This window comes from Lemur catta, chromosome 22 (genome assembly GCF_020740605.2).
Source record: "Lemur catta isolate mLemCat1 chromosome 22, mLemCat1.pri, whole genome shotgun sequence".
Taxonomy (NCBI): Eukaryota; Metazoa; Chordata; class Mammalia; order Primates; family Lemuridae; genus Lemur; species Lemur catta.
The window spans coordinates 7,500,538-7,525,140 of NC_059149.1; the positions used below are offsets into that span (position 1 = coordinate 7,500,538).

At 34.5% G+C, this 24,603-nt stretch overlaps 1 protein-coding gene across 1 annotated transcript in view; it reads right to left on the reverse strand.

Moving 5' to 3' along the window:
- The window catches only part of LOC123626629 (disintegrin and metalloproteinase domain-containing protein 18-like), an 89,921-nt gene that overhangs the window by 44,231 nt on the left and 21,087 nt on the right, over positions 1–24,603 (reverse strand). Inside the window, exons 6-11 of the mRNA XM_045535775.1 lie at positions 22,884–23,061; positions 19,527–19,592; positions 15,855–15,926; positions 15,462–15,628; positions 14,342–14,423; positions 548–684 (exon numbers count right to left, since the gene is read on the reverse strand). Coding sequence (XP_045391731.1) covers positions 548–684; positions 14,342–14,423; positions 15,462–15,628; positions 15,855–15,926; positions 19,527–19,592; positions 22,884–23,061 — 702 coding nt within the window. The remainder of the gene's footprint in view (positions 1–547; positions 685–14,341; positions 14,424–15,461; positions 15,629–15,854; positions 15,927–19,526; positions 19,593–22,883; positions 23,062–24,603) is intronic.

The following is a 24,603-nucleotide window of genomic DNA, read 5'->3' on the forward strand; positions in this document are numbered from 1 at the left end:
TACTGCTGGCATACGCATGCTATTGGGATTTTTAAGATTTATTTATCCTAATAAATTTTTGATGTTGATGTTGCTGTTGTTCTAATACTATATTGATTCTGATGATTTTTCTGGGTGCTTAATAATAACATCTGCAGATAACAGCATTGTTTTTCTTCTGGAAGTCCTTATTCTTTTTTTCAACATATTAGCCAAAACTTCCGCTACTATGATATATTATTAAGGATGATATTAGGCGTCTTTGTTTCAAGCAACAAAGACTACAACAACACAATAGTATTAATACATTTATACAATATTTCATAGTTTTTATTAACTTTAAATTTCTTCCACTAATTCTCTTGAATAAAAATTTCTTAATAATAAAACATATCACTTTCCAGAGTCTTGCTTCACTAACAAAAAAAATTGTATGATAGCTCTTCAGGCATAACGTACCTTTTCAATTTTTCATATGAAGTTGAATGTTAAAGTTTAAAAAATTCATCACATCTTGGAAAGAGTCTTATAAAAATATATGTAAAATTAATTAAGAAAAATGTCTTACACTGCTTCACGATTCATTATGCATGTAGCTTGTGGACAAGAACACTCAGCAATGTCATCATATGATAACCCTATATTAAGGCCAAGCAGTTGAGCTATAGTAACTGAAAATCCCTCCAAACTCATTCCTTCTGGATACTAGAATAAAAAAAATTGAAGAGAAAACCATTATATAAGAATAAAACAAAAACAACTAATAACTTGAAACATTTTTGCTCTTATACAATTTTTATATTTAGTATTTTTATGTTGAGCATATTTTATAACAATTTATTTTGATATGCCATTGATATGTACATGTATGCTTATTTATTGATTAAGAAGAATGAAACAATGTAAAAAGTAATCAATCTATAAAATTCTCTGCTTTAAAATGGGAAAAGACAACATTCTATAGCTTTGAACATAGGATATTTATTACAAAAATCAAAGAAAAACACATTTATTTCACTCTCCCATTAAATCAATTCATCCAATTAACAAATATTAATTCAGTGTACTCATATGTCAGGCAATGTGATAGATGGTAGGAATACAGTAGCAAGATGAAAGCAATGGACTTTGTCCACACCTAGAGCTTATATTACAGAAGGGGGAAAAGACAACAAACAGGAAACCACCATGCGGATTTCAACAATTGGCACATGGACCCTATCAGTTAGTTGGCCCAGTGAGAGACACTTTCTACATGAACTTCCTATATATTAACAAAAATAGATCAATAAAAGTGCTATGAAGAAAATAAAGTACACCAATAGAAAATTTTATGGAAGACTATAAGATAATGTAATTATTAATAGATAAGATAGTTAGAAAAACCTCTTTGTGTAACTGATATTTAGAATGAGAAATAAAGTTTGGGAAATAACCCAATAATATGAGCATGGGTAGTGGGGTGGAACGGGACCTTCTAGAAGGTTATGTACACTAAGTGAAGAGAAAAAATGACAGGACAGAATCTAGAAATATAGGTACAACCATGGTTTAAAAAATTTGAAATGAGAAGCTATTAAAAATGACTGGTAGAGGTGTGGAGTGGAAATATATTTCATATTATTTAGCTTTGATAAATAGAGCATGACATCTTTCTTGGTCCTTTAATCATTACAAGTAAAATTCTGAGAATATCTATAATTTTCTATATCAATTGAAATTTATAATGAGAAAATTTAAGTAATGCATATCTAAAAGGAAAAAAAAAGATTGTGTATATGTGTGTGCACATGTGCAGCTGAAAACATAGAATAGATCTAGCAATGGAAAAAAATAGTTAATAAGTATTCTCTCCCTGTAATAAAAATAATTCTACCATCCTATAATAACTATACTTGAAAGTCACCATGTCAGAATTTGACAAGAGATTAAAGCCAGAAAAGAACACGAGGGATAATATCTGGGTTGACCATCAAGCTTTTGGGCAAGATATGAGAACCAGAAGATCGACTTTTAATGCCAAATCAGAGACAGAGACATGATATTGTATATCCACAATTATATAGTTAAAAATAAATCCTTAGTACAAAGTCATGCAACAGAAGGGATCTTCTGAAAATAAAACAACTCCCTACTTAAACTGTACAAGAAGAGAGATGACACAAATAATTAATATCAGTATTAAAAAGAACATCACTACAGATTAAAAAGAGCTCCAAAAATCTCCCAATAGTCAACACATTCTTGAATAAGTAGACAAAGGTGGAGGTACCACATGTCCAGATTTTAAAATATATTACACATCTACAACATTCAAAATTGTATGTTACTGACATAAAAACAGATCTATAGAACAATGGAACAGAACAGACAATGCAGAAATAAATTCAATCATTTATAGTCAACTGATCTTCGACAAGGGTGCCAATAATATGCTGTGGGGAAAGGATAGTTCCTTCAGTAAATGGTGTTGGGAAAACTGTATATCCACATGCAGAAGAATGAAATTGGATCCATATCTCACAAAATATACGAAAATCATCTCAAAATGGATTAAAAACTTAAATGTAAGACCTGAAATTGTAAAGTACTGAAAAATAAACACATGCACAGGGAAGAAGCTTCTTGACATTGTTCTGGGTGATTTCTTGAATATGAAACCAAAAGCACAAGAAACAAAAGCAAAAAAGACAAATGGGACTGCACCAAACTAAAAAGCTTCTGTACAACTAAAACAGTGTGAAATGACAATCTATGGAATAAGAGACAGTATTTGCCAACCACATATTATTAAGAGTTTAATGTCCAAAATTTATAAGATATTCAAACAACACATTGACAACAAAAGAAATCAAATAACCAGATTTAAAAATGGGCTGAAAACATATGTAGACATTTTCTAAATTAGGACATAGAAGTGGCCAACTGCTCTATGAAAAGGTGGTCAATATTATTAAATATCAGGAAAATGCAAATTAAAACCACAATGACTTATCACCTCACACGTATCAGAATGGTTATTATCAAATAGACAAAAAGTAACAAAATCAGAGAGAATATTAAAAAAAGGGAATCCTTGTAAATTGTTGGGGACAATGGAAATTGGTACAGGCACTATGTATAACAATATTGAAGTTCTTTAAAAATTAAAAATAGAACTACCATATGATCCAGTAATCCCCCATCTGGATATATATCTCACAGAAACAACATCAGTATCTCATACAGATTATCAAAGTTTCCATTTTCATTGCAGCATTATTCACAATAGCCAAAATAGGACAACAACCTACACGTCACCAATGAATGAATGGATAATTTTCTTTCTCCCTCTCTCTCCTTTCTCTCTCTCTCACATAAATATATTTGTGTATGTGTATATACATATATTATATAAATTTCTTAATGTATATACACATATAATAGAAAATTATTGGCCTTTAAAAAAAGGAAATCTTGTCATTTGCAACAATATATATGATATAGATAAACCGAGACAGTATTACACTAAGTGAAACAGAGACACAGAAAGACAAATATTAGATATAATATCATATCATCAGCAAAGAGTGAGAGTTTGATCTATTCTATCCCCATTTGGACACCCTTGATTCTGCTCTCTTGCCTGATTACTCTTGCAAGGACTTCCAGCACTATATTGAATAGCAGTGGGGACAGTGGGCAACCTTGTCTGGTTCCAGTTCTAAGTGGGAATGCTTTCAATTTTTCCCCATTCAGTATGATGTTGGCTGTGGGTTTGTCATAAATAGCTTGTATCATTTTTAGGTAGGCCCCGTCTATGACTATTTTGTTAAGCTTTTTATTATAAAAAGGTGTTGAATTTTGTCAAATGCTTTTTCTGCATCTATTGAGAGGATCATATGTCTTTGTTTTTGCTTCTATTTATGTGGTGAATTACTTTTATAGATTTGTGTATGTTGAACCATCCCTGCGTCTCTTGGATGAAGCCCACTTGGTCATGATGGATTATTTTCTTGATAAGCACCTGCATTCGATTTGCTAGGATTTTATTGAGAATTTTTGCATCTATATTCTTAAGGGATATTGGTTTGTAGTTTTCCTTTTTTGTTGATATTATATCTAGAAAACCCCAAGGATTCAACCAAGAGACTCCTAGAATTGATAAACAAACTCAGTAAAGTCTCAGGATACAAAATCAATACATACAAATCAGAGGCATTCATATATGCCAATAACAGTCAAACTGAGAACCAAATCAAAGACTCAATATGCTTCTCAATAGCAACAAAGAAAATAACGTACCTAGGAATATATTTAACTAAGGAGGTAAAAGACCTCTACAGAGAGAACTATGAAGCACTGAGGAAAGAGATAGCAGAGCACGTAAACAGGTGGAAAACTATATCATGCTCATGGAAAGGAAGAATCAACATTGCTAAAATGTCTATACTACCCAAAGTGATCTACAGATTCAATGCCATCCCTATTAAATTACCAACATCATTTTTCACAGATACAGAAGAAATAATTTTAGCAAATTATTTTAGCAAAAGCAATTTTAGGCAATAAGAACAAAGTGGGAGGTATTAGTTTATCAGATTTCAAACTATACTACAAGACTGTGGTTATTAAATCAGCTTGGTATTGGCACAAGAACAGAGACACAGACCAGTGGAACAGAACTGAGAATTCAGATATAAAACCATCCTCACATGGCCATCTAATCTTTGACAAAGCAGACAAAAACATACACTGGGGAAAAGATTTCTTATTCAATAAATGGTGCTGAGAAAACTGGATAGCCACATGTAGAAGACTGAAACAAGACCCGCACCTCTCACCTCTCACAAAAATCAAATCACAGTGGATAACAGACTTAAACCTAAGGTGTGAAACTATTAGAATTCTAGAAGAAAATGTGGGAAAAACTCTTATAGACATTGGCCTAGGCAAAGAATTTATGAATAAGACCCCAAAGGCAATCACAGCAACAACAAAAATAAATAAATGGGACCTGATCAAATTAAAAAGCTTCTGCACAGCCAGAGAAACTGTTGTGAGAGCAAACAGACAACCTACAGAATGGAAAAAAATTTTCACATACTACACATCCGATAAAGGGCTGTCAACTAGAATCTATTTAGAACTCAGGAAAATCAGCAAGAAAAAATCAAACAACCCTATCAAAAAGTGGGCAAAGGACATGAATAGAAATTTTTCAAAAGAAGACAGAAGTACGGCCAACAAACATATGAAAAAATGTTCAACATCTCTAATTATCAGGGAAATGCAAATCAAAACCACAATGAGATACCACTTATCTTCAGTGAGAATGACCTTTATAAAAAAGTCCCAAAACAATAAATGTTGGCATGGATGCGGAGAGACAGGAACACTCCTACACTGCTGGTGGGAATGCAAACTAGTGCAAGCCCTGTGGAAAGCAATATGGAGATACCTTAAACAGATACAAGTAGACCTACCATTTGATCCAGCAATCCCATTATTGGCATCCACCCAAAAGAACAAAAGACATTCTATAAAAAAGACATCTGCACCCGAATGTTTATAGCAGTACAATTCACAATTGCAAAGATGTGGAAGCAACCCAAGTGCCCATCAGTACATTAGTGGATTAATAAAATGTGATATATGTATACCATGGAGTATTACTCAGCTATAAGAAACAATGGTGATATAGCACCTCTTGTATTTTCCTGGATAGAGCTGGAACCCATTCTATTAAGTGAAGTATCCCAAGAATGGAAAAATAAGCACCACCTGTACTCACCATCAAATTGTTTTCACTGATCATCACCTAAGAGCTGATTTAGGAATAACATTAATCTGGTGTCGGGCAGATGTTGTGGTGGGGAGGGGATGGGTGTATACATACATAATAAGTGCGATGCACACCATCTAGGGGATGGACATGCTTGAAGCTCTGATTCAGGGGGGAGGGGGACAAGGGCAATATACATAACCTAAAGTTTTGTACCCCCATAATATGCTGAAATAAAAAAAAAAGAAAGACAAATACTGTACAATCTCACTTATATGTGGAACTTAAAATAGTCACACTCAGAAACACATAGGATACAATGGTCGTTCCCAGATTTGGGGCATTGAAGGAAATGAAGAAACGTCAGTCAAAGGGAATAAAGTTTCAGTTATGGAAGATGAATACAGCCTGGATGTCTAATGTACAGCATTGTAACTATAGTTAACAATACTGTATTATATACCTGAAATTTGCTAAGAGTGTAGATCTTAAATGTTCTCAACACATGCAAAAAATACACCAATGCAAGGTGATAGAAATGCTAGTTTGATTATTGTGATCATTTCATAACATGATACATGATATTCATATATGTAGAGCAAGACATCAAATTGCACACCTTATTTGTCAGTTATACCTTAATATAGCCAAACATCCATAGAAAGAAAAAAAATTTAAAAAAAGGAAAATTCAGACTTCTAGAGAGGAAGTCCAAAAGCAAAAAATACACTGGATGAGATTTACATCTTAATAGAACATGTTTTTAAAAAATTAATGACCTTGAAGACACAGCAATAAAAATCTCTGTAAAACAAAGTGCAGAGACAAAAATCAAAAGACTAAGTCAAATTAATGGAGCATCTGTGAGGTGTGGGAATTATATTATCTTAATATAGGTTTATTTGTAGTTCCCACATGAGAAAAATCAAGGGGAACTAAAAACATTGGAGTGTATTACAGCTGAAACCTTTTAAAATTTGAGAATCACCATAAGCCTAAACATTCAAGAAGCTCAGCAAATTAGATGTTGAATTGTGTCCCTCTAAAAATATATATGTTGAAGTCCTAGCCTCTGTTAAAATGAGGTCATTAGTATGTGCCCTTATCCAATATGACTGATATTTTTATAAAAAGAGGTAGTTTAGATACAGAGACAAAGACACATAAAGATGTGAAGATTAAGGCAGATATTAGGATAATGCATCTATAAGCCAAGTGGTGCCAAAGATCACGAGAAAACCACCAGAAGCTAGGGCAGAGGCATGGAATAGATAATCCTTCAGACCCCTCAGGAGGAATCAACTCTGCTCATGTTAATTGCAGAATTCTATTTTCTGCAGAGCTGCGAGACAATAAATTTCTATTGCCTAAGTCACTGAGTTTGTGGTATTTTGTTATGGCAGCCTTGGGAACTCAATACAGACCATTGAATACATCACAGTCAAAAGCAGTACATCGCTTAAAGTACCCAGGCAGGGGGGCGGGGGTACATTACATAGTGAGGAACAAAGGTAAAAATTACAGCAAACTTATAATCAGACAATACAAAGGAGAAAATCGGGGAGGGAGGGATTCCCTATTGCTCTTGAAGAAAACAACAACAACCAAAAAACCCCTGCTGATTTAGAATTGTATACACAGAGAAATGTCTTTTAAAAACTAGGATAAAGTGAAGACTTTGGGGTCATGCAAAAACTGAAAGAATTCATCACCAGCACAATCACGTTACAAAAAAAATAAAATGTTAAACCAAATCCTCTATGAAGGAGAAAATGATAGTAGTCAGATCCACTCTAATGAATGAAGTAAACTATAAATGGAAAATAATTGAACAATAATTTTCTATTTTTTAAAATTCCTTTTTAAAATGAGAGTTCACAGCACCTATAATAATAACATATTTGGGGTTTATAATGCATGTATGGCAAAATAAGCAAAGGCTGGGAGGTGGGAAATGAAAGAATACTGTTACATGTTTCATATACTACATGTGAAGTAGTATATACTTAATGAAAATTAGAGTGGATAAGTTCATTATATATGCTAGAATCCATAAAGCAACCACTAAAAAGAGGTGGGGGTTACAGCTAATAAACGAAAAAAGGAGATTAAATGGAAAATACTCAACCAAAAAGAAGGTACAAAAGAGTGGACATGAAGCAAAAAAGATAAGGAATTAGTCAACATTAAACACAAAGATGACAGATTTTAAATAAAGCATATCACAGATTGCATGAAATTTTAATAGTTTAAATCCCCCAATTAAGAGGTTAAAAATTTCAGACTGAATAAAAGAGCCAGTCCAAATTGTATCCTGCCCATCAACTTTAAATATAAAGAAATTAATGGGCTAAGTATAAAAAATGAGTACATATAGACCATTTTAACATTAGCTTAAAAAAAGACTTGAGTAGCAAATTATCAAAGTAAATATCAAAGCTGAGCTGAAAGGTGAAAGAGACAAATTCACAATTATATTCAGAAATTTCAATACCTTTCTCAATAAGCAATGAAACCACAGACAGAAAATCAGCACAGATATAGAATGCTTAAACCACATTAACAACCAGCTTCACAAACTGGAAATTTATTGATCATGTCACTAAACGATGGAATATACATTATTTTCAAGTACTCATTGTAAACTTACCATAATATACCACAAGCTGAGCCATAGACTGTCTCTCAAAATGTAAAAGGATTCCGATTATGCAGAAAATGTTCTCTGACTATAATTCCATTGCAGTAGAAGTCAATAACAGAAAGATACTGAACTATGCCAAAATATCTGAAAACTAATGATGTGTACTTATACATAACTATTTGACCAAATAAATCAAAGAGGGAACTATAAAGTATTTGAATTAAATAAACATTAAAAGACATAATGCTATAGTCTGAATTTTTGTGTCCTCCCAAAATTTCTATGTTGAAATCTTTACCCTAAGGTGATGATATTAGGAGATGGATGTGATTAAGTTGTGGGAATTGAGCCTCATAAATGGGATTAGTAACTTTTAAAAAGAGGACAAAGAGGCAGGGCGCAGTGGCTCACGCCTGTAATCCTAGCACTCTGGGATGCCGAGGCATGCGGATTGTTTGAGCTCAGGAGTTCGAGACCAGCTTGAGCAAGAGCAAGACCTCGTCTCTACTAAACATAGAAAGAAATTATATGGACAGCTAAAAATATATATAGAAAAATTAGCCGGGCATGGTGGCGCATGCCTGTAGTCCCAGCTACTTGGGAGGCTGAGGCAGGAGGAGCCTGAGCCCAGGAGTTTGAGGTTGCTGTGAGCTAGGCTGATGCCACGGCACTCTAGCCTGGGCAACAGAGTGAGACTCTGTCTCAAAAAAAAAAAAAGAGGACAAAGAGATATCCTTTGCTCTTATACCAGATGAGAAAATAACAAAAAGATTACAAGGGAACATTCTCTACAACTTTTGCCAATACATTTGACAATTAAGTGAAGTTGATAAAGTTTTAAAAGACAAAAACTAATAGTTTCATTCAAGAAAAAATGCTTAACCCGAATCACTTTATATCTAATAAAAATTAAAATACATTTTAAAAACTTCCCACAAAGAAAGCTCAAGGCTCAGACGACTTCCTTGGTGAATTCTACCAAATCTTCAAGAAAGAAATTATAGCAAATTTGTACAAACTCTTCAAGAAAACAGAAATGGAGAAACACAGCTCCTTCTATGTAATCATCATTATCCTGATACCAAATCCAGGAATACTCAGAAGAGAAGATAACTATAGTGCCAACACCTCACAAACATAGATGCAAAACTCCTTAAATGAAATTTTAGTAACTTGAATCCAACGATATGTAAAAAAGATAATACCTCAAGACCAAGTAGAATTTACCCTGGGAATGCAAAGCTGGTTCAACATTTGAAGGTTCATCAACAATCACCACAGCAACAAACTAAAGAATAAAAACCACATGATCATCTCCAGAAGTGCAGAGAAGGCATTTGACAAAATTCAGTAACCATTTCTGGTAAAACAAACCAAACAACTTTCAGCAAAGAAAGAATCAAAGGGAACTTCCTTAACTTGATAAAAGGCATCTATAAAAAAATCTACAGTTAAAATCATAAAAATTTGTGAAAGACTGAATACATGCCCTCAAAGATTGGAAAGAAGGCAATTAGGATTGTCACCACGTCTATTCAACACTGTATTGGGTGTTCTGTCTGGTGGACTAACTCAAGAAAAATAAATACATGACATGCAGGTTGGAATAGAGTAAACAAAGCTCTCCATATTCTCACATGATCTAATTAATTAGCTACATGCATAAATCCAAAATCTATCAAATCACCTTGAGCTGTCTTTCCAAGGCTGCAGAGGGCAGACTCCATGGGAAGCACAATCAGGAGATGTTGATGGAACAAACTGGTAAAGCCACTCCCAATTGTTTCAGCTAGCACATTAAAGCCAAAATCTCCAGTGTTTTCAGTATTTTCACCTATATTAATTTTTGTATGAGCCAACAATTATCCTGTTATTTTTCTCTAGAACGCTTGGTATCCACTCTCTCAAGTTTTTCTTCAGGGACATGTCAATATAAATTTGTCAGATCTTGCAAATTCTTTTGGCTTAAGAACTGTCACCTTCCAGAGATGCTCTTACACCTGTTATTGTCTGTGAGCATAAGAACTGATGAAAGTAAAGCAGGGGTCACAAAACTGTGACCCATAGGCCAAGTCCCACCTAATTTTGCATAGTTTACAAATAAGAATGTTTTTTAAATTTTTAAATAATTGAAAAAAATCAAGAGAAAAGTAATATTGTGATACATGAAAGCCATATGAATTTTAGTGTTCATAAAATTTTATTGGAACATGGTCATGCTCATTTGTTTATACACCATGTTGACTTTCGCAGTACAATGGCAGAATCGAGTAGCTGACACAGAGATCACACGGCTCACAAAACCTGAAACATTTACTATCTGGCCATTATGGAGAAAATGTGCTAACCCTTACGATAAAGCTGGAAGTGAACAGGCATCATGGTATAAGGCATGCAACTCAAATGAGATCATTGTAGGGTCTATAAGCAAGAGAGGTGAGAAGGCTCACTTCACCAGACAGGTGAGGATCACCCGCTTTAGTGGACAACAAATATATATTGTTAGAGGTACCTGGAGCTTTAGAATTGTCAGATTCATCTTTGTTCATGCAATTTTAACATCTCAAACCTTAGGTTCACCCCTTTCCGACTCATGTCCTATTATAAAATATTAGATTTTGGTACAGCTGTATACCAATTTACATTTATAATTCTGCAACAGTTAATGAATAATTAATCTGGGGCATCATTTTCAGTTGTATTTGCCTAGTGATTATGAGAAAAAAAGAGATTATTTTAAAGCTACTATAGGAATCAGGAAGAAAAGAAATTAATAAAATGAACTGGTCAACAGGTAAGAAATCATTAGTTAAGCAACAGAGAACGATGCGGCTCTGAGATTAGAAAAGCAGAAAGTTGCCACCCCCTCCAGGACAGGAGGGACACATGTGTGAGGAACTATCATTAGAGCCCAGGAACAGTGTTGTCAGCTGGAGCTAAGGCCACAGATGGAGAAACTGTTTCTCAGGAGCAGGAAGTCACAGTTCTGAAACATTGCTCCAAGCAGGGCCAGGAGGAAGATCTACCACAACTCCCCTCTTCCACTTAACCATTCATATTTGCTGAACATACAGAAAAGCCAGAAGGCAAAGAAGCTTAGGAAACATGGTTCTTGGTAGGACAGACCAGAGCAGGGGATGAGTAGGAATTAGATCTGAGAGTACTTATATGAGGGACTGATTCAGAATATAAATATTAAGAAATATTAGAAAATGTGAAAATGAAAGAAAAAGTACAAGAGAAAAGAAAGTAGATATTGAATCCAAATGATCTCATGTAAAATTAACAAAGTACTAGAGAGAAAAGAGAAAATAGAAATTAAAAAATTATCAAAGATGTAATATAGTAAAATTTCTCAGGTCAGAAGTTAATTAGTATCCACATAGAAAGGGATTCAATATAACCAGAGCATTGGATGACAAAAGACCTGGTGCAAGGGTAAAAAGATCTTAAATGTTTTTATAGAAAAACAAGCAAGCCATGTACAAGCGAATGACAATAAGAATGGCCTTAGGTCCCATACATGAGTGTGAAAATGAAATATTTGTCTTTCTGTGCCTGGTTTATTTCACTTAAAATAATGTCCTCCAGATCTATCCATGTTTCTGCAAATGACAAAATTTCCTTCTTTTTCATGGCTAAATATTATTCCATTGTGTACATACACCACAGCTTTTTTATCCATTCATCCCTCGATAGACCCTTAAGCTGATTCCATATTTTAGCCATTGTGAATAATGCTGCAATAAACACTGAAGTGCAAATATCTTCTGGTTACATTTTATGTCTTTGCTTCACCCAAGCAAGGTTTAGAGGCATGCCTTTTCCCTCTACAAAAAAAAAAAAAAATTGATCTCAAGGAAGTAGTGAATAAATGGTGGCTACTAGAGATTGGTCAGGGTGGTGGGAAGGGGTAATGAAGAGGTGTTGGTGAAGGGGTAATTCTGTTAAATAGAAGGAAGAAGCTCTGATGTTCAGTGGTACAATGGGGCAACTATAGTTGACAATAGTTTACTGTATTTCAGAATAGCTAGAAGTTTCCAAATGCTCCCAATGTAAAGCAATGATGAATGTTTCAGGTGAATCATGTCCCAGTTACCCTGATTTGATCATTGTACGTTGTGTGCTTGTATCAAGATGTAACATGTATTATGTATCAATAAAAAAATGAAAACAAAAATAATGCAAAGCCAAAAAAAAAAAAAAAAGAATGGCCTTAAATTTCTAAAGAGAAGCTAAAAGACAATGAAGGAGACTTAAAATTCCAAGGTATATATTTTTTTAAAAAATGAAATTAAACAAATAAACTTTTTAAAGAATTGAACATATTTTGATCATACAACTCCCACAGGACTTCCTTCCCATCTCTCAGTAAATTACAGGAGCATATATTCTACCAAAATGAGAAAATAATAAAAGAGAAATACACATATCCCAATGGAAACAAGATTGAATATTCTCAAACAACAGCTGTGCAGCAATTCTAATATAGATTGGTTAAAAAGAAAAGTTCTCTAGAATGTCTCCAAGGTAGGAAAAAGGAATTTCTGGAACACGTACAAAAATAGAGCCATTTTTAATTTTATTGAAGAATTTGGGAAAAATCAATATAATTATACATTTAGGAAAAAAATAAAAGTTACAAACCCTAGGCAAGTTTACCTTAGTTCATTATTTGGCTCACTAGGAAATAAAACACAATTCAAATAAGGTATATAATTATAAAGGAATAACAGAAGAGGTGGAATGTAGCTCTGATGAGCTCTTAAAATGTTAACGTCCAACTTCAATGATAGGAATAACTTAATAATTTGTACTGCAATAGAATTTCCTATTATTACTTAAATCAATAGATAATGTCTACAGTTAAATGGGCAAGAAACTCCATGGGCATAGTTTTTAGCAATATAGAGTGAAAGAATGAACACACTATTCCTACACCTATGAACAAGCATGATATTTACAGACATAATCTGGAGAGAAATAGACCAAACGCAATAACACTCACTGTGTACTATCTACATAAGGTTCAAAAAGAGGTAAAACCAGTCTAGGGTGATTGGTGTCAGGATCGTGGTTTCCTTTGCCATGTGTAGTACTTGGGAGGAGGAATGATTCACAGGTGTTGACAATATTCTATTTCTTGATTTTTGTGGTGTTTATACCTATGTGTTACCTTGGGAAAAACTGAGCTGTTCACTTATGACTTGCACAATTTTCTCTATACACTGTATTTTGTACTTCAAAAACCCTTTTATTTGAGAAAAAATGAATATGGAGTTTTATGATAGTAGGAGAAATTTTTTAAAGCTTTGAGAAAGAGGATTTAAGGGGTATACATTATGCAGGCAATTGATTTATTTGTTTCCCGGTATTAGTCCTGTAACACAATTTGTATTTTTAATATGTATGTATGTGTTACTTGATGAAAATAAAAATAATTAAAAACATAAAACAAACTAGAGTTAAATCTTTCAACATGTATGTATCTTTTAAAAGACCATTCAGAATAGTTCTAAAATGATATATAAATAAGAACAATGCAGGAAATAATATAAATTGATTATGGATACACGCATTTGTAAAAATATCATAAAGTGGCAAGCACCAATTCATGACTTTTGCTATTTCTTGAATGCAGAGGAAACATGTAGGAGGCTTTAACTTTCCTCTAATGTTTTCTTTCTTTAAAAATCAAATGTTAGTGTCCATGGAGACTAGTTGGTGAGTGGGTACACTAATAATATTTGTTCATATTATATTCTTTCCATTTGAAATTTATAATCAAATAAAATTTCCAACATTTTAATAATTCTGTCCTAACAAAATAATAATGAATATCCATATACAGAAAAAAAATCAAGTTGTTTTACACTATTTAATCCCTTAAATTTTATAAAATATCATGTAAGATTTTAAAAGTAATAATGTAAAGAAGGATAAAAATTACATACCATAGTAAGACCAGCATCGTAGTTTTTATTGCATATCGTGCCAGGAAATGTTGCTCCCATATATTTAGGATGTTTCCTGTAACTACATCATTACAGTATTGTCTTTTTATTAACATAGTTATTCAGGACAATGTAAAAGTTTATTAAATTAAATCTCCGTTTCATAAAACTTTAAAATGGCTTTGCAAACATAGGAAGTTCCAAAATAGATGACATCTAATATATTAAACAAAATGCTCAAATTATTAAAAGATGCAATTTATTTATTTATTTATTTATTCGGAGACAGTCTCACCTTGTTACCCTCGCTAGAGTGCCGTGGCATCAGCATAGCACACAGCAATCTCAAACACCTGGGCTCAAATGATCCTCCTGCCTCAGCCTCCTGAGTAGCTGGGACTACAAGCATGCGCCACCATGCCTGGCTATTTTTTTCTATTTTTAGTAGAGGCGGGGTCTGGCTCTTCCTCAGGCTGGAATCAAACTCCAGAGCTCAAGTGATCTCCTGCCTCAGCCTCCCCCAGTGCTAGGATTGGGGGCGTGAGCCACTGCTCCTCCCAATTTATTTTAATACCAATGTTTTTTCCTCAGCTAACTCCTAGATTGGATGTAATTTTATTATGTCAAAATCAATTTAGTTTCGTTATTAAAAGTTAAAAAGAATAGAATCTTTAATTTGTAAAAGAATCAAACTTGCCCTAAAGGTAATAAGTACTTTTTAAATTAAATATTATCAAACTATTGCCAAATCATCTTAGTCAAAAAATAGACAAGACATTAATAACATACAATGGATAATTGTAATTTAATGGTGATAATTTTTACATTAGTAAAAAGATAGTGGTTATAAGTATTCTTTAGTAAAGTCAATATCATAAAAGTTCATGAAATGCAGATTTTTCCCACAATAATACTCCAAAGTATACTGATATAAACCTAATTATTGTCATTTTTATTATATTCTCAAGTACACTATCATCTCCATGTCAAAATCTATATTTTAAAAACATTTTCAAGGAAGCCTAGCAAGAGTTGAAGAACATAATAAATGCATTAAATTATCAAATTAATGGAATTATGCATAATGCATCTCTTTAGTAATGTATAACATTGTGCTTACATCAGTAAGTATGCTATGTCATGGGGCCGTAGGATGAGATAGTCCCGTTTCCAGGCCAAAAATCTTTGTAATATGTCATTAGCATCCCCGGTGGTGGAAATCTGGTTTTTATCTGACCACAATTCCAAGGAGGACAGTATAACAGTCAACTTGAACTGGGTAAACATCTAAAAATAAGATTTATGGTATATTTTTCAAGTAATACAAATCGTTACATTAAAACAGTACATGCAAAATAAATAAACAGTGCATAAAAATAAATAAAAGGTTCATATGAGTAGTTTGAGTATTAAACTAATAAACAATATTTGTCATTAATTTGCCATGATAGAATGAAAGTTATTTTAAATTAATTTTCATTAAATTAGAAATAGCAAAAAGTAAAAAACTTACAGTGTTGACAAGCCCAAAAATCTGGATAATTTTCTGAGTTACAGCCATCATTTCAGATCCCATATAATCATACTGAAAAAAAATTATTTTTTATGATTTTTAAAAAATGCAAATAAAAGTAACTTTTAGATGGTGAATATACCTTGGTGATACTAGGCAGAAAAAGCATAGGTTTGTCAAATAATATAAAGAATACTAATATAAGATGATAATTTTTATAGTAAAACAAACAACAAAAGTAAAAAGCACTCAAAATAAATTCTTACATGTTATATATTTTAAAGACACTTTCAAACAGAAAAAAAATGAAATCATTAAGAGGTACTAAAATAACTATACAGATTTCTCTCTATTATAAAAGTATTTCTTGAGCTAGAAATTTTTTACAATGCAGAGAGAATTAATGGAAGATCTCCCATTGCACACTTGGTAAATAAATAAACAAAAAATAATTGAAATGCACAGATATAACTATAGGAATAAAGAAATAAATCACCATGATTTTTAGTGAAAATTATGTGAAATGAATGACTCAAAAAGTTTGAAAAGAATAAAATGGGATAATGTAAGAGAACAGGAGAAAAAAATGCTGTCCCTTAAATCTGACAAGTTATTGAAAAGATATGGACTTATGTTTGGGCTTTAAATATATTTGATTTTGGAGTTATATTTGGAAAATGCTTAATACCTCTGCCAAATCGCCAATTTTACAAGTTGAAAATAAGGAATCCTACAAAATCTTAGAAATTGTTATGACTTTCTAATTATTACAATATAGGATTAGTGCTTTAGGTGCTGATTTTAAAAAGTAATATAAAATTAATGATGCATTTCTATTGATTGAATTAAAATTAAATATATTTTAAAGAAAATGTTTTACTTTTCATTAAAAAATACTGTATCTGGTAAGTGTTAGATATGTGAAACATATTCTTCTGCAAGATACAAATAAAAATAGTAATTTAGGACAATCTCTTTGTGAATACCCAAGATCATTAAATAGTAGAAATATAATTTCTTATACCAAATGTCATAACACGTTGGATGATATTGCTAACTCCAAAGGTTTATATTGTAAAGATAAATTTGTCAATGTATAAGAAAGATATAACAATGCTTCATTATTAGGAACTAATACATATCATCAAAATATGACAAGCCAAATTGACACAATTGAAAAAACTTAAGAAACCCACAGTAATAGTTTAACACATTAACCCAATTCTTTCAGTAACTAATAGAACCTGAGAACAAATTTGGTAACATAGAAACCCTGAACAACATTGTTAAAATATTTGTTTGATCTCATTAACATGTATGGAGGTCTGCAGAAGGCAGTATATAACACATATACAGGCATACCTCATTTTATTGTGCTTTGCTTTATTGCACTTTGCAAACATTGCATTTTTTACAAATGGAAGTTTTATGGCAACTGTGTGTTGAGCAAGTCTATGGGTGCCACTTTCCCAGCATAACTCACTCTGTGTCTCTGTGTCACCATTTTTTAGCAATAATATTTTTTTTTTTTTTTTTTTGAGACAGAGTCTCGCTTTGTTGCCCGGGCTAGAGTGAGTGCCATGGCGTCAGCCTAGCTCACAGCAACCTCAAACTCCTGGGCTTAAGCGATCCTACTGCCTCGGCCTCCCGAGTAGCTGGGACTACAGGCATGCACCACCATGCCCGGCTAATTTTTTCTATATATATTTTTAGTTGTCCAGATAACTTTTATTTCTATTTTTAGTAGAGACAGGGTCTCGCTCAGGCTAGTCTCGAACTCCTGACCTCGAGTGATCCACTGGGCTCGGCCTCCCAGAGGGCTAGGATTATAGGCATGAGCCACCACGCCTGGTGCAATAATATTTTTAAATTAAGCTATGTACCTTGTTTTTTAAGACACAATGCTACCGAACACTTAGAGTACAGTATATTGTAAACATAAATTTTATCTGCACTTGGAAACCAAAAACTTTGTGTAGCTTTATTGAGATATGTGCTTTATCATGATGGTCTGAAACTTAACCTGCAGTATCTCCGACATATGTCTATAACAAGGCAAAATCTAATAAATCCTTTCAAATGCATATGGAATATTTACAAAATTGACTGTATTCTAGGATGTAAAGGAAATAAAATATTAATACATTTCAACATATATACATACTTTAGAGTATTTTTTTTTTTACCAGTGTGGAGTAAATGAACAACAAAAATATAATAAAAATTCTCAATTTTTTTGAATCTAAGCAGTACAGTTTTAAATTAATCAAGGGTTAAATACACAAACACATAGAAAATAATTTTTTAAATCTATTTTTAATGAAAATAAGACAAATCAAAATTTGTCTTATAAAGCTACTCTATCTCCCTCCACTGCCACAGACTGCTACCTGGTCAGACCATGGTCCTGCCTAGAGTCCGTGTGGAGTCATCGCATCAGACAACAGGCACAGTGCAGACTGGGCAGCATCCACAGCCATCTGAAGCTGTCAGGGGCATGGCACCAAGGTGGCACCAGTCTGGGGAGGGAGTGGACTAACTAGAGGCTCCCCTGTACCATATCCTAGGACTGGAAGCCAAGCACCCCTCCCCTACAGCACAGCAGGATCTGAGCAAGAGCATTGACTGGGGAACAGCAGGTGCTTGACCTGGGAGGGCTTTGGGTGACTGCTTTGGCAGGTCCTGGGTGAAGTGGGGAGAACTTCATGGTCCCTGGACCACTGGAACGGACCTCCGCCACATGACTGGGCATCCACGCTGTCCCCGAGTCTGGAGTCTGCAGAACAGCCTCCCACAGGTTTGGCCCTGACTCTGCTATCCAGGCCCCAACTGGATCCTGCCTGCTGAGCCCTGAGCACACCCTCCATATCAGATGAGCCCCCTCAACACGCTCGGCCCTGCTTCTGGCTCAGAGGCTGTGTTCAGAAGCCCTCCTTCAGGCTCATCCTGAGTCCTGGCTCTGAGGTTCTCACCCCGGAGCCTGAGGCTCTGCTTCTGTGCCTCCAGAGCTCCTACCAGGCCCAGGACACCACTCTCAAGACTCCAGAGCTGCACCTGGACCACGAGACTCCACCCCGGAGCCTCCACCACCACTGCAGGGCCAGAGGAGCTGCTCCAAAGTCCAATGCCCCAGTAGGGACACCCCAACCTCGAGCCACCAGTACAACGTGACCTAGTTCAAGCAAATGCCCACAGCCTGGGAACATAACAACCATTGTCTAGATAGCCTCATGCAGCTGCTACTGTTCACCTCTGGTTAGAGAAATACCCACAAAAGCAGCCTCAGTGAAGAGGGTCTTGCCTTGGCTCCCAAATGGAACATTCTACAACTATCTGGTGAATGATGCAACACCCGGCACAAAGAGCATTCAGCACAGGCTTGAGCAGAGGCAATTACAGGCTAACAGAACAAAGGAGAACCCCTGCATTACATGCCTCTAGTGCACATGCCCCTCCTCTGCCACAGCAACTTCCAGGGTAGGAGGGAGAGAGGGGAAGGAAAGGAGGGAGGGAGCAGGGAGGGAACAAGGAGGGAGGGGAGGACAAGGGAGCGAAGAAACTGAGGAAAGAGAAGGAAAGGAGTTAGGAAAGAGGGAGAGAAGGAAGATGGGAAGGAGGGAAGAAGAGAGAGTGGGGAGGAGACAGGAGGGCAAGAAGGAAAGTTTTACTTACCAAAGCTTTCTCCACTATAATGTGCACTTCTAGATATTGGGGTAATAGTTCTGAAAAAAATTGTTTCTGGAAAAACAACAACAAGGGATTTACCAAATGTATCAAATTTGTTAAGAGCAAAAGGTGACATGCAAATAAGGCAAAAAATGCACATAAAACATTCACGAGGACTTAAACATAAAAACTACTTGCAAAGTAGAAAATTTTACTTCGAAACATATTCCGGGCTTAGAAGTTTTCCAATGAGGCTGCTAAAATAATGTAGGAGTCTAAACATGCAAGATCAGACATATAAGTTCAACATCAAATACTTCCATTGACCCAAGACAGAAAGGAATTGGCTGTTTCTATCCATGTGTATTTAAAAATCATATTTTATCGAGTACCCTGGCATTTTGTTATTAGTAAGGAGGTGTTAGTTACTCTGAAATTGGAAAAGATTGAAGAAAAAGCAAGGGGTTCTCTCTGCTTGCTTCTGAGAGACATTTGTTATCACAATTTTCTCACCAACTTCTAGGCAACATTAATGACAGTCAAAGTAAATAGTGAATCTGCTAAACGTATTTTGGATTGCTTTAATATAATTATTAATGAAAATGCATCACTTAAGAACAAAGCTTAAAAATCTCTTATAAGGAAGATGCTGTGACAACAGACATAAACTACAAATTCCCTTCAAAAAAATATATCCAAAAAAGAAGTTTTAAAGAAAACAAATTGACCTCATAGACATCTGTAGGACCCTACACAAAGCAACTGAAAAATGTAGGAAGAAACAAAGTCAAATATATTACCAAAACATGATGAAATTCAGTTAAAAATCAATACCAAAAAGATGGCTAGAAAATGCCCAAATATGCACACTTCTAAATGTGCCACAGGTCAATGGAGGATATCAAAGGAAATTAGAAACCATATTATATTAAGGGATTATACATATATGCCACGTAAAATTCATGAAATAGATTGACATCAGTGAAAATCAGAGTGAGGACCTCCATAAATTCTGTCCTATATAAAACCAACAAGAGAATTGGCAACAATTATTAGAATCAACTTTTTCATGACTCTGGTATTAACCAAAAGCCTTGTATCATTCTGAGGAGCATTTATTCAAGAAAAATGACAGATCTTGGTACAAATAGAAATCTTTGTGGGATTTGAGTTTGCTCTAGTTCCTTTCCCCATGAGTTGCAAACTATTATCTTGTATGTGTGGTGAATACCAGTAGACTGGAAACAACTGAAGAAAGCAGAATGTGGCCGGAGCATCTTCTAAACCTCGTTCTCAGAGAATTGTCGTGATCTGACCTATATGCTGCTTCCTAGAAGACACGCCTCAAGCTTGTTTCTATTTGACTTAAGTCAGACCTCACCTAGTATGCAGTGTCTTTTTCCCAGAGATATTTGTTAAAAATAATTACAGCCATGTTTTTTAGCTTTACATGTGGTAAATAACAGTGAATAACAGTGGGGCAAACAATGGACTAACCACAAAGGTTAAAAGAGAAAGCCCAGAGAATGGGATGTCTATGTGGGCTATGAAAAGCAAAGGCAAATTTCTGGGACTCTGGAAACCCACACACATGTGCAGGGATGAGCACATGCCCAGGGCACTGTGCATGCTTAGGAAAGGCCTGAAAAGATCCTAAACTCCCACCTCCAGCTGACCTTGAGGCTCTCAGCAAGCAGGAAGTGAAACGAAAGGCAGAGTTGTGAGCTACCTGGCTGAGGGGCGGAGCGCGCCAGCAGGCACAGAGAGCCTCATCCTCCAGGTCATAGCAGACAGACCTCAGTGGCAACACAGAAAAATAAAGAAAACGGGTTTTAGAGAGCCAGTTCAGAAAAGTCACCAAACAAAAACTATAGCAAATAGCAACAACGGGAAAAAAAAAAAAAAAAAAAAAAAAAGTGAGAGGGAGGTAGAACTAGATTTCCAGAATTACAGCATTATATTATATTATTTGGAATATCCAGTTTCAGTTTTCAAAAAAATTGAGACATTCAGTGAACTAGATGAGTATGGCCCATGCACAGGGATAAAACCATCACGATGAAGACTAGACTTTGAACTTGAGAGAGAAATACTTTAAATTAGCTATTTTAAATAATTTCTTTTTTTTTATTTCAGCATATTATAGGGGTACAAAAGTTTAGGTTATGTACATTGCCCATGCCCCTTTCCCCCTGAGTCAGAGCTTCAAGTGTGTCCATTCCCCTGACAGTGTACATCACACTCATTATGTAGGTATACAACCATCCCCTCCCCCTCCAAGAGTTAAAGAACACCACATATAAACAACTAATGGAAAGTATTGTAATGATATGTCACTAAAGACAAAATATCAATAGAAGGATAAAATGACAAAAAATAGAAATTCTAGAATTAAAAGATATGACAGCAAGTTAGATATTCATTAAAGAGGCACGGGGCAGATTTGAGCAGGCAGAAGAAAGAATTAGTGAATTTGATGATAGATCAACCGGGATTATATCATCTGAGGAAGAGAAAGAAAAAAGAACGGAGAAAAATGCTCAGGCCTAAAAAACCCATGGGACACTCTCAAGCATGTCAACACATATGTGACGGGACTACCAGAAAGAGAGGGGGAGACAAAGGGGCAGGAAAAATATTCAGAGAATTAATGACCCAAATCTTTTCAAATTTGACTTCAAAACACAATTCATAGACTCAAAAAGTGCTATAAACTCCAAGTAGGGTAGACACAGAGATCCACTCACACACACATTATAAGCAATCTGTCAAAGGCAAAGAAAGAATTTTGAAGGAAACAACAGAGAAATGACTCAATATGTACGAGGAATTCTCAGTAATATTAATAGCAGAACTTTTACCAGAAACTATAAAGGCCAGATGGTAATGGATTGAAATATTCAAAGCGTTGAAAGAAGGAAACTGTCAAACAAGAATTCTATATCCAGACTACCAGAAAATTAAGAGAGTTGAGTAATAAAACATGATTTCTTGTTTTAGAAAGATATGTTCAGGCAGTATGTAAAGATATATATCAAAATATTAAAAGTAACTTTACCAGAGTACTGGAAATAACAGTGACTGTTATCTTTCTGTATTTCTAAACTTTTTCAATGATATGTGTGATGTTTGAAAAAACATAGAAAATAAATAAACATTGAATATATCATAAAACAATTAATATGAAATATATGATTTTTCAAATATTTTATATGGAATTTGGATGTTTTATTTAAAGATATACTAAAATATATAAAAGTTAATATTGCTGCTCAACAGCTAACTAGATTCCTTTCATAATTAAAAAAAAATCTACAGAGGTAATTTCCTAGTATGCCATAACATTAGAATCATAACAGTTACCTGTGGGCTTAAATGAACTTTATAAGGCTTGTCTTTCTGCCAAATATTGGTGTAATTTTCTGCTAACATTGATACATTTAGGTTGTCATTTTTCACTTGATAAATTATGTGCTCAAATCTTGCTGAGGATTCCAGTGGTTCAATTCCATAGCTGATATTTTCAAGCTGAAGAAATCCCCTATAAATTTAGAAGATAATAATTATAAAAATCCTATAATCTGAAGTGGCATGAAAAATGAGAAACCATAGTAAAGAACATGTTTTAAGCCCACTCCCACCATCTTTTCCTATTTGTTTTTCAGTGTATATTAGTAACAGCTACCATATCTGCCTTAAATTTGCTCACATTTTAAACAGCAAAATGTAGTAAAGAGTATGTTGTAATTTATAGGTAGCAATCACATTCATTCAAGATACATTAATTGAGACCAAATTTACCAAGAACCAAGATATTTTTTTCAGAATTCTAGTAATAAAGTCCCTGTCTTTACAGAGGTTAGAATAAGGGAAAGCAAGTATATAGAGTGCATATCTAAAGAGGTTGAAATCTATAAAAACCACATTCAAAGAACGCCAATTTTCTGAGTTGACATGATAAATTCCGTAAATTAGGCAGCTAAAACCAAAGGGAGGTTAGAAAGAGCCTTTTTTCCCCCCTGTGTTCTTATGAACCTTCTTCTTATGAACTTATTGTAAGTCTCCCAACATCAATGACAAAAATCACTTATCTGTGTTCTTTTTTGTGTGTTTTTTTGTTTGTTTTTATTTTCATTTTTTTTTATTTCAGCATATTACGGGGGTACAAAAGTTTAGATTACATATATTGCCGTTGCTCCCCCTCCCCCACCAAGTCAGAGCTTCAAGCATGTCCATCCCCCAGATGGTATGCATCACACTCATTATGAATGTATACACCCACCCCCTCTCCCCCCATCTGCCTGACACCCAATTAATGTTATTCCTGTATGTGCTCTTAGGTGTTGATCAGTGAAGCCAATTTGATGATAAGTATGTGTAGTGCTTGTTTTTCCATTCTTGGGATACTTCACTTACTAGAATGGGTTCCAGCTTTATCCAGGAAAATACAGGAGGTGCTATATCACCATTGTTTCTTATAGCTGAGTAGTACTGCATGGTATGCATATACCACATTTTACTAATCCACTCATGTATTGATGGGCACTTGGGTTGTTTCCACATCTTTGCAATTGTGAATTGTGCTGCTATAAACATTTGTATACAAAACTTAGTTTTTCTGGGTACAAGATTCTAGGGTGGGCATTATTCTGTTTCAGAAGAATGAGAATGGGGCCCCTTGTTTGTAAGGTTTCAGTTGAGAAGTCTAGCGTTATTTGGATGGGCTTTCCTCTTTATATGTTACTTGTTTCTTTCTACTTACAGCTCGAAGAAGGGCCTCTTTAGTGGATATTTTGGACAGTCTGATGACTGTATGACGTGGTGTCTTCCTATTTGCAGTGAATCTCCCAGGGATCCTTTGGGCTTCTTGTACCTGTATATCTAGATTTTTAGCAAGGCCTAGAAATATTCCTCTATTATATCTTCAAATAGCTTATCCAACCCTTGTGTATTTTCTTCTTCGCCCTCAAGAATGCCCATAACTCTCATGTTAGGCTTCTTCACATAATCCCACATTTCTTGCAGGCTTTGCTCTTTTTTCTCATTTCTTTGCTCTATCTCTGTGACTGACTTATTTAATTGG